The sequence below is a fragment of the Poromitra crassiceps genome (genome assembly GCF_964638095.1).
Source record: "Poromitra crassiceps genome assembly, chromosome: 4".
Lineage (NCBI taxonomy): Eukaryota > Metazoa > Chordata > Actinopteri > Beryciformes > Melamphaidae > Poromitra > Poromitra crassiceps.
The window spans coordinates 51,256,672-51,268,741 of record NC_139626.1 but is presented as its reverse complement, the minus strand read 5'-3'; the positions used below and the strand labels follow the sequence as shown (position 1 = coordinate 51,268,741).

Sequence of the window (12,070 nt, the reverse complement as noted above, 5' to 3'; positions counted from 1 at the left end):
TTTATTTTCTTATCTCCGTTTGGAGACTTTATAGGATATTCTTAAGAAGACATTTGGCAACGCCCAGGTCTTTATTTAGTTTTGTTTTCCACTTGCCGGCAGGTTTGGCCGCGTATGCTGGTGCGCACGGCCCGGCTGTTCGCCATCGTCTCCCATCGCCTGCACCAGTCCAGCACCCGTTCTGCCGGACAGAAGCTTTGGTGGAGTGGAGGCAGTGCTGCTGCTGCTGCCAGTAGAACACTGAGAACCATGGAGCCCCTGCTGCAAGCCGCTCAGGAGCCCCAGCCAGAAGGAGCGAGTCCAGCCCCCGGCAGCACTGCGGCGGAGCTGGTGGAGACGCCACAAACGGGACTGTTGCCTGGGGAGACGGTGGTCAGGGAGGGCAAGGCGGCCATCTTGTTTCCCAGTGCCAATGAAGTGTTTTATAACCCGGTCCAGGAGTTTAACCGAGATTTAACGTATGTATTATGAACAGTGTTGGGCAAGTTACTTTCTAAATGTAATATACTACATATTACTAGTTACTTTCATTTGAAAGTAATAAGTTACTTTACAATATTACTTTCTGTGTAGAGTAACTCATTACTTATTACACTACTTTTGCATTACTTTCACCAAAATAACAGCAGCAGCAGAATGACATCTCCGCCCCGGAACCATCCCGAAAAATAATTTCAACCTCATTGAAATCAGTGTAAACAGTCCAAAATTCTAAATGTTATTATTATTTTCCTTTCATATTGTCATCTATAGTGGTTATTTGCATAAAAACACACAGTTTGATTAGGAAATGATTGTATCTTTTTGAAATATGTGCTTTGATTTAATCAAATGTAACTCAATTTGTAACTTGAGTTACTTGACAAAGTAACTGGTATAATATTACTGAAATCCTATAAGTAATAAGTTATATTACTGAGTTACTGCTAAAAGTAATATATTACATGTAATATGTTACTTTTGTAATGAGTTACCCCCAACACTGATTATGAACACCGGCTGTTGCTGTCTTTGCCCAACGGTCCAAAAGTCATTCAACCCGAAGACGTAAAAATCACTTCACAGATGTGAATCTCCTCAGACAATTCAATATGAATCTATGTTGTCATTCAATGTAGGGCTGTTGGAACGCATTTCGATATTCGAATATAATTCGATTTGATTAAATATGAATACAATTCGATTATTATTGTTATTATTATTTTTAAATACAGCGAATCTCGTGAGCCTTGGCTAACCAGCGTGTGAAAACAAATCATTTTGTCACGTGTTTTCTGAGTCTATCTCTAGAAGCTGCGCCCTAACTGTACACATAGAGATGTTTCTGCCACAGCATGTCCACCCACAGAGCTCCATTAATCATGTCCGCTCCTCTCCAGTTTCCTCAATGAGTACCGTCAAGTCAGCCGGAATGTAAAAGTATGTCTTCCACAGCAAAGTATGTCTTCCGCAGCGGGCATCCAAAATGACGCCCCGCATGGTCAGTCTCTCTTAATATTTTATCTGATAAATGCATAATCTAGGTTTGTTGTTCTTCTCCAGGCTGTATTCAATACTATCATGATCGATAGTTTTTTTCCTCCAAATTCTTAATGTCATTAAATAGGAATAGGACTCTTTATAAATAATAATAATAAAAATGATTGGCAATTAATACATTATGGTGATTGGATCATCTATCGCCAATCTCTAATGACCATGATTGGATGATATGACAATAGAGGCGATTCCCCATCCCTACTTGCATACACGTTTCCTTGCCGCAGTACATCACCACATTTAATAGTAAGTTTAATATCTTCTCACGTCATATCCCATTCAATGCATTGTACAACAGAGACATTTGAGTGGTTGCACTGCCCTCTGGTGGTCAGAACGGTACATAACAACAACATGCTTATATAAAGGGCTATAGCTACAGAGAAATAGGCTAAATTTGAGCATTACAATTTCATAAGAAATTGAATAAAAATTTAATGTTAAAATAATAAAGCACTGAAAATCGAATTGGATTATAGAGGAAGATGGACAGCCATAATTCAATGCAGAAGAGATGTCTTTGAGCAGGTCATCAATCCCATATGATTCTTCTGAACCTTCAAATAATAACATGGGCGAGAGAATTTGGTGCAATTTGTACACGCGACATGTTCACTTTTAATAAACATTGAATAAGTAAGCGAACGGCCCTCTGTGCAGCAGCGATAATCTCGTTAATCAAAACCTACATGATTTTAAGGATAATTAAAATTATTCCCACTAAAATGTCGCTCTGAAAAGAGAGCATGGGACGAGCTGCCAGATGATGTAGTGCCGGCTCCTTCAGTTAACGCTTTTAAAAATAGATTGGGTAAATTCTGGTCAACAAAGGATATTTTGTATAGTTATTATAAAGCTGATTTGTGATTATTTGTGACATTTTTGAGTTTTAAATAACTAGGCTTATACGTGTTATTTTGTTGTTGTCATAATAATCATTGGAAAATAGCAAATAGGGCTAGACTTGAAAAAATGTGAACTGTCCCTTTAACCTCCACACTCTATGACTCAAAACCAACAACAACAAAATAACATGTATAAGCCTTTAAATATGCTGTACCAGAAAATGTTCAATACATTTCAGTAAATGTAAAAGAAAGAAACACTGCTACAGAAACCAATAGTCAATATTCACCCAGTCTCATACTCTGTACGTTTGGTTCGTGACAGCTGTATCTTGCACATCTTGCTCAGTCTCCCTGATTCAAATCGGATGTTCATGATCCTATTTCACACCTTCACTCTGTCACACTTTTCCAGTCCTGCTTGATGCTTCTCAGTAACTATTGTTAGGGCTCTCTCAAACGTGAGAAGCTGCAGTACAGCTTTGTAAGAACTGTGATTTCAAACCCACTGTCCAGCTGTAAAATGATGTCTGACATTTAGGGGCAGAAAAAAAAGACATTTTATTTTGGGGAGAAGCAACTGTCATGAATATTGAGTAAGTTCTGGTTAGCCCGTTTCCCCCCTGTCACGATGCTATCTGGGTTGCCTCTTGAGTCCTCCTCCATGCCCTTTTTCCCCCTCCAGATGTGCCGTGGTCACAGAGTTTGCCAGAGAGCAGCTGGCTCAGAGAGGGGTGCAGGTGGTGGTGCCGGGCGAGAAGGAGCGAGTGGTGGTCTCTCTGTCGGAGGAGAGGAGCGAGGCCGACGGCGCGACAGAGGAGGAGACAAACGGAGTGAAAGGGCCAGCCGTAACCGCACTGGTGGGGGAGAAATGCGAGGTATGGAGGATCGAACGTTCACAATATTAATTCATTCATTACCATTATCAGTCCCATTTTGCACTGCAAATACATGTTAATGTTCTATGGTTTTCTATAGGTTCTATAGGTTTTCTATAGGTTTTCAAAGTGTCGGGGGAGAACTGTTTGTCCACACTGGCCAGCCTGCGCAGCACACAGTACATACGGGTTGAACGTGCAGAGAACGCAACATTTACTCGATACACTGCACGGGGCGGGTATCCCGCTAGTCATAATAAATAAAAATGATTAAAGTCCTTCAGAGTGGATAAAGATGTTTAAAAGAAGATATTTGAAAAGAGAAGGATAACGATGTTTAAAAATCTTAAAGAATATAGGATAAAGATGTTGATAACATTTTTGGAACTGGGTTTTTATGCGCGAGGGGAACATACTAACAATAATAGTAATAATGGCAAGAATAATTGGGGTGTGGGGGGCAGCGAGGGGAGGCTCACTCACCCACACTGAGAGAGAGAGAGACTGAGAGAGAGAGAGAGAGACTGAGAGAGAGACAGAGAGAGAGACTGAGAGAGACTGAGACTTACAATTATTGACTTACAATTGATGCAATGGTGGACTATTTATTTTCCTGAATTGCAAGTCAACGGCAGTAAGGAGTGTCAAAGATGACCAAATATGAGAAATAAGGAGATAAAAGCTTGGTAGAAAAGGCCACACATGCTAAAAAAAAAATAGACTGATGCAGCCATAAGGTGCTTTGGATTGTGTTATGTTAAAAGCTGCACTTTGGTAAGTGGCAGCAAGATAACTGTATGAATTTGTGCAAGTTTGCAGGACTTCACTGCCCAGAAATCCTGTCATGTGATTTCAGTAAACAGCCCACTTGACTCCTCAGAGCTCGACGCTCGCTGCTGCTTGAGTTTGAGAAAATAATTGAAATCTATGCCATAGTTCAGTCCTCTCTGCTGCAGCCCCCCAGTCTGTGATTTAACCATTCAGACATGTACTGTATACAAGTCACGCATAGTGCAGCTTTAAAGTCACCCATGTGTTATAGAATGGAATTTCACCACTCATCATCCGCTATATAATAACAGCTAATATAAACCAAATGAATGGAAAACATGAGCCAGAAAGATGTCTTATGAAAGTATATTTAAAACCATAACATTCTCCTATAAACTGGATTATAGGAGTGACTGAATCTCAATGTACCATCTGATCAATGTACAGAGTAGGGGTGCTCCGATCCGGCTAAGCCACGATCCGATCCGATTCCGATTCCTGGGGTCACGATCCGATTCCAGAATCGATTCTCGATTCCAACGATTCTCGATTCCAGAATCTAGAATCGATTCTCAATTATGTAGTTTTATATTGCAATAACACACAAAGGTAAATCTAAGACAAAAAATGACAAATGTATTAATGCTGAACTTCAAATTCAACTTCTGAACTATTACAGTCAGGGCCTAAATTCATTTTGCAAACTAGGGGGGAATTCCCCCCTTATGTTCTTCAGATAAGTTCTTAAGTGCAAGAGGTGGTGGCACCGTGGCAGTACAGTGCACAAATGACATGAACATTTGGACACTTATTCAGTCGGTATCTTGCATGTTGCCTTCATGTGCACTGTAAAAAATTTTTTTTTTTACAATACAAAAAAGAATCGATTCTTGGGAGTTTGGAATTGATCCAGGAATCGTGGCATTAAGAATCGCGATCCTTTCAGAATCGATTTTTTGGAGCACCCCTAGTACAGAGTCCAAATATTCAGTGATGACTGACAGTTGACATGGATTACTTATACTCAGGGAGGCTGAGGAAAGGCAGAGAGGGGGGGGGGCGAGGGAGGAATGGGATGATCTCTTGTAAATGTGTGTGCGTCGCAGTCTGACCGAGAGACTGTTATCAGTTGTCATGGAACACGACGCACTGTCCAAGGCTTCAGCAAAAGAGAGAGAAGTCCTCAATGCCACTGGGGTGAATCTATACGTGTGAGATGTCATGTCATGGTAACTCATAGCAATTAATTATGCGTATGCAATTATTAGCTTATTGATTAGGAAATGCCAATGGAACTTTCAATTTTCTACAACACCATGAAAGGAACTAACATTACTTTGACTTCCTGGAAAACTGGAGTATCGTTCATGGACCTCATGCTGCACTAGCTAACCTGACGTGGCAGATGGTTTATTTTCACATAACCATCTGAGAATGAGCGATTTGGCGATGCAGTAGTCTAACTCACTCTTGACAGTCCGTCTCCCGCCCGTTCTGAAAACGTTTGTAAAAAAAAAATATTAAATTCCATCGTTTCTCTGAACTGGCATGTGTTGTAATGGTAATTACCGTAATTGTTGGACAATTAACGCTGCCCAACGCTCAGTGCAGAGACTTCACTGAAGAGGATGACACAGTGTGAAGACACACAATGACACAGCATGTCTCGCCTGCATGAGTTGTCGGGGTGCTCCGATCCGGCTAAGCCACGATCCGATCCGATTCCGATTCCTGGGGTCACGATCCGATTCCAGAATCGATTCTCGATTCCAACGATTCTCGATTCCAGAATCGAGAATTGATTCTCAATTATGTAGTTTTATATTGCAATAACACACAAAGGTAAATATAAGACAAAAAATGACAAATGTATTAATGCTGAACTTCAAATTCAACTTCTGTATTACAGTCAGGGCCTAAATTCATTTTGCAAACTAGGGGGGAATTCCCCCCTTATGTTCTTCAGATAAGATGGATTTATAGGCTGGGGGGATCTGTAGACTTTTGGGGGGAATACATTAACCAGAGTTCTTAAGTGCAAGTGTAACCGAGTTGAATCAGCGCGGATTCCTCGTGAGTCCCGAGTGGTAGCGAGTGGATTGGTTAAACTCACTCCCCAGGTATAAAGGCATGTTAACCAGCTCCGCCAAGAGAGCTAGCTCCCTTGGCGGAGCTGGTCAACATGCCTTTATACCTGGGGAGTGAGTTTAACCAATCCACTCGCTACCACTCGGGACTCACGAGGAATCCGCGCTGATTCAACTCGGTTACACTCACCCCCTTAAACTCACTCCACACCCACTGGACATCCGGGTCACGGCACCAATGTAACGGCGTTGTGTAGGTGGTACTTGCAGCAACCCATGTTAAGGGCTTGTCCAGGGGTGGATTCGAACTGCCAACCTTCGGCTTGGGAGTCCAGCGTGTTAACCGCAACACCAAGAGAGCTAGCTCCCTTGGCGGAGCTGGTCAACATGCCTTTATACCTGGGGAGTGAGTTTAACCAATCCACTCGCTACCACTCGGGACTCACGAGGAATCCGCGCTGATTCAACTCGGTTACACAAGAGGTGGTGGCACCGTGGCAGTACAGTACACAAATGACATGAACATTTGGACACTAAAGCCCAATTTATGCTTCGTCTGCCGACACTTTTGAAATGGTCGCCGACAGAAATGAGGACTTGAATCGACACTTTCAAGTGTCTGCGAGCAGTGTCTGCTACCTGGTGAAATGTCTAGTGTCGCTGACTACGTCACATAATGTCGCGCAAGTCTGATTGGCTATATAGACGGGCACGCGCGACTTCCTTGTTTTAGTTTTCGCTGAAATGAAATTAATGAGCTTGTCCCCGGTATTTTTATCAGCATGTCCTTGATGTATGACTTTGTGAAAATCACAAAGAACACCGTGACCAACTTCCCAGAGAGAGAGGAAGTGATTGTGTGGTTGTGTGTCGTTATATGCGGCGACGTGGGTTCACTGACAGCATTCCCTCTCTTGCCTGTCTGCACTGCACTAGTTCTCTGCCTCCCTCTGTCTCTAGCGTCACGTGACCGTTGCGCCGTGGAGAGAAGCATAAATGCAGCAACATGAGCGACACTTTATTTTTCGTCTGCGACCATGTGCTGAGCGACACTTTCTAATAAGTATAAATTAAGCTTTATTCAGCCGGTATCTTGCATGTTGCGTTTAGGTGCACTGTAATTTTTTTTATTTTTTTACAATTTTAAGAATCGATTCTTGGGAGTTTGGAATCGATCCAGGAATCGTGGCATTAAGAATCGCGATCCTTTCAGAATCGATTTTTTGGAGCACCCCTAATGAGTTGTATGTATTTAAGAAATAGATTGTAGGCCTATAGCCTATTTTTCTTTTACCATGCAGTTTATTTGTTTTTATGCCTCCGCCGGCGAAGCCAGGCCGAAGGCATTATGGATCCGGGTTGTCCGTCCGTACGGCCGGCCGTCCGTACGTACGTCCGTACGGATGTTTGTTAACGCGATATCTGAGGAACGCCTTGACGGAATTTCATCAGATTCGCCTTAAACATTCACTTAGGCTCAAGGATGATCTGATTAGATTTTGGTGGTCAAAGGTCAAAGGTCAAGGTCACTGTGACCTCTCGAACGCCATTTTCAAGCTTGTTAACGCGATATCTGAGGAACGCCTTGACGGAATTTCTTCAGATTCGCCTTAAACATTCACTTAGGCTCAACGATGATCTGATTAGATTTTGGTGGTCAAAGGTCAAAGGTCAAGGTCACTGTGACCTCTCGAACGCCATTTTCAAGCTTGTTAACGCGATATCTGAGGAACGCCTGGACGGAATTTCATCAGATTCGCCTTAAACATTCACTTAGGCTCAAGGATGATCTGATTACATTTTGGTGGTCAAAGGTCAAAGGTCAAGGTCACTGTGACCTCTCGAACGCCATTTTCAAGCTTGTTAACGCGATATCTGAGGAACGTCTGGACGGAATTTCATCAGATTCGCCTTAAACATTCACTTAGGCTCAAGGATGATCTGATTAGATTTTGGTGGTCAAAGGTCAAAGGTCAAGGTCACTGTGACCTCTCGAACACCATTTTCAAGCTTGTTAACGCGATATCTGAGGAACGCCTGGACGGAATTTCATCAGATTCGCCTTAAACATTCACTTAGGCTCAAGGATGATCTGATTAGATTTTGGTGGTCAAAGGTCAAAGGTCAAGGTCACTGTGACCTCTCCAACGCCATTTTCAAGCTTGTTAACGCGATATCTGAGGAACGCCTGGACGGAATTTCATCACATTCACCTTAAACATTCAATTAGGCTCAAGGATGATCTGATTAGATTTTGGTGGTCAAAGGTCAAAGGTCAAGGTCACTGTGACCTCTCAAACGCCATTTTCAAGCTTGTTAACGCGATATCTGAGGAACGCCTGGACGGAATTTCATCAGATTCGCCTTAAACATTCACTTAGGCTCAAGGATGAACTGATTCCATTTTGGTTATCAAAGGTCAAAGGTCAAGGTCACAGTGACCTAACAAATGCCATTTTCAAGCTCGGTAACGCCATATCTCAGTAACACCTTGACTAAATTTCTTCACATTTGGCTCAAATATCCAATTCTGCAAAGAAACGCCTTGATGCAATTTCTTCCAATTTGGCTCCAACATCCACTTGGACTCAAGAATGAAGTAATGGCGGAGGCATAAGTCCGCGTTGCGGTCGTTCTAGTTTTATTATTATTATTTTTTTTTACTGTTAACTGATAGTATTAATCGATCAAAATTATTAATGTCGGTTAACGGCTAAACATCCTGTTTCAACAGGACATGCTTCAACTCAAGGAAGTGGAAGATGCCACTTGGTGGGGTCTGTAATGTAGCTTCTCCCGGCTGTCTTTCAGAGCGGCCTGCGTGTGTTGGAGGGCCTGGCAGCGTCCGGCCTGCGCTCGGTGCGTTTTGCCCTGGAGGTCCCCGGCCTGCGCAGCATCACCGCCAACGACTTCTCCACCAAGGCAGCCGCTCTCATCTCCAGGAACGCCCGCCACAACGCAGTGGACCACCTGGTGCAGGCCAGCTGCAGGGACGCTAGGTCAGTTCCTCCAATGGCCACTTGAGGCTGGCTCCAAAAGCGAGTCATTCCCCACAGACCGCCATGTTAAAATGCCCAACTTTACAGTAGAAATGAACGTTTTTATTTTATTAAAATTATTATTTTATTTTTATATAACTCACTCTTTTATACAGTCTATGGCTGCAAAAAGAAGTCTGATTGTATAGAAGTCAAAGGGAAAATGACCCTACTTCTCACTTGACTTATCCAATCGCTAGTTTCTAGTCTTCAATACGGCATGATGTTCATTTAGTAAATTCTTGTCCCATTTAGAGTAAAATAGACTATGCATTGGGGCATGATTGACAGGTTTCCTGTCCAGTGATCGTGCAGCTCGCCGATCATGGACCAATAGTAGGTGGCGGTACGGCTGGCTAAAACAAACAAAAAAATATGGCAATTGGCGACGTCAAAATGCCAAACTCAAGGCTTCAAAACGGGAGTATACAAACCAATGGGTGATGGGTTAAAGAAATATACGTAATCAAGGTTCCCACCTTGAAAGTTTGTGAAATTGAAAAATAAAAATCATGGCATTAAAGCAGCTACGAGCAAGATTTTCAATTGTTATTAAACAGTCTAAATTTAATATCGATGCCTCACATCTTACCTCTAATAGTAGACGAGACCAACGCCGAGTAGTCTCGCTTGAACCCCGAGTGAATCGGCCAGTGTTGTGTTGATGATTAGTCCGTCTGCGGCCGGGGCAGATCAGGAAGTGAAATGAAACGGTTTGTGGCAGCCACTTCGGCCATAACCACAAAATAACAAAATAATTTCCAAACAAACTGTTAGAATATAACGAGAGATGTTCGTTCGCGAGAGTAGCAAGCCCCTGGATGTAGCGAGCATGGCGTTCTCCTTGTTTACGGTCTGTTGCTAGGCAGCGCGAAACGGTTGAAGGCAGGCAGCTGCCGTAAACCGCTTCGTTTCACTTCCTGGTCTATCCGGCCCGCCGGAAGACAGACACAGACTCTATAATCATCAAGAGAGCAATCTCCGATTCACACGGCTTTGGTCTCAGCTACTATTATAGGTAAGATGTGATGCATCAATATTACATTTAGACTGTTTAATAACAATCGAAAATCTGGCTCGTAGCTGCTTTAAAGGTTTTTGAAAATAGACATGGCTCATTGAAAGTGCTTGAATTTAGGCTTTTTTCCTGCATAGAGAATTACAAGGAGGCCGCCTCCGTCAAATTTCACTCCGCCTTCAGCTCTCGATAAGTGAAAACAAAATCTTTTCTAACGAGCGCTACAGTCGGTGCATTTCTATCATTTTCAATTGCAATTAATACAGCGCAGTTGAGTGTTCACACATTCAAGCCCCTCTCTTTTTCATTGTCTGTGAGCTTCTGCTGGTTTTCATTATAAAAATTCTCAGTGTTCTAACAGTAATTCACCTTGATCCATGACTTTTTTTTTATCCTTTTTTTTTTACCACCTCCTCTTTGCAGCAACAAATACAACATTTAACAGTACCAATAATGTACAGTAAGCAGTGCAATAGGGGTCGGCAGCAGCGCAGATTGTGCAAAACTGTCCAAAATATTTTGAAAATTCACCAAAAAAGATTGTGTGTGGGAAATGTTTTAGAAATCGTGATATTCAGGAAATATCCCGATATTCGGGAAAGATTGCGAATTTGCGATATTGTGGAAATACTAGTGTGATATTCGATATTATTGAAAATCGGCCCAGGCCATCCCATCCCTCATCCCTTCATAACATATTTTCCTCCCCCCTCCCTTTTTCTCCAGTATGCTGATGTATGAGAAGCGAGGAAAGAAGGAGCGCTATGATGTCATCGATCTTGACCCCTATGGTAGCCCCGCCCCCTTCCTAGACGCCGCTGTGCAGGCTGTTGGCGAGGGAGGTGGGTAGTCCTCTCAATCCTCTCTATCCATCCCTTATCTCTTCCCCTGCTTTTCTCAGTCTCTGTTCCTCTCTCTGGCTCACTTTAGGATTTGAATAGTACTGAAGTGCAGTCATTGCAGAAATAGACTCAATAACAACAATTAAACAAGTACAGGAGTATCGCCGCAACAGCGGAGTTTCTCTGCGGAAAATATGTTTTTGCCGTTCTCCCGAGTGGAGTTGTCTGTCAAGACAAGTACACGCGCCCAACTTGCGCCCAGTGCAAACACTGCATGAAAGCTTAAGGCCAGACAGTCTGGTGGTAGAACGAAATGAAATGTGAGTTCACGTGACCGACTGGTTTACCAGGCTAGTCTGTAAAAGGCTAATTAATGAATAATTGTATTGATGACAAATTAAACTAGAGGGCACTCGGCAGAGTGCATACCTCCACCTAGGGCTGCACGATATGAGGAAAAGCGATAACACTGTTCAATATTGCGATGACGATATGACCTGCGATAAATAAAAAAATGCTATAAACAAAAATATTAATGGGTAGGGGTGCTCCAATCCGGCTAAGCCACGATCCGATCCGATTCCAATTCCTGGGGTCTCGATTCCAACGATTCTCGATTCCAGAATCTAGAATCGATTCTCAATTATGTAGTTTTATATTGCAATAACACACAAAGGTAAATCTAAGACAAAAAATGACAAATGTATTAATGCTGAACTTCAAATTCAACTTCTGAAGTATTACAGTGAGGGCCTAAATTCATTTTGCAATAGAGTGTGTTAATTTAAGCATACGTATCAGTAAGTGGCACGGGATTCTCAAAGCCTGTGTTGAGGGTCATATGAACAAAAATGCACTCTTGAAGCTAAAAAAAATCTAAAACCAACAAGTTAATTATTTACATTTTTGCTTCAATGTAGAACAGTCATTTCTTACACATGAGATTACTTTTAGCCTTTTAGTCATAACGATTATTGGAAGATATTCCATATTCCAGACTGAAATGTTATAACAGAAGTGGAGTATTGGCCAGAATGACATGAACATTTGGA

General features: G+C 42.3%; 1 protein-coding gene across 1 annotated transcript in view; it reads left to right on the top strand.

Moving 5' to 3' along the window:
* Nucleotides 1-12,070, top strand: part of trmt1 (tRNA methyltransferase 1) — a 46,979-nt gene that overhangs the window by 8,716 nt on the left and 26,193 nt on the right. The window contains exons 2-5 of the mRNA XM_083635199.1: nt 103-458; nt 3,070-3,262; nt 8,932-9,119; nt 10,903-11,018. Coding sequence (XP_083491325.1) covers nt 115-458; nt 3,070-3,262; nt 8,932-9,119; nt 10,903-11,018 — 841 coding nt within the window. The 5' untranslated portion in view covers nt 103-114. The remainder of the gene's footprint in view (nt 1-102; nt 459-3,069; nt 3,263-8,931; nt 9,120-10,902; nt 11,019-12,070) is intronic.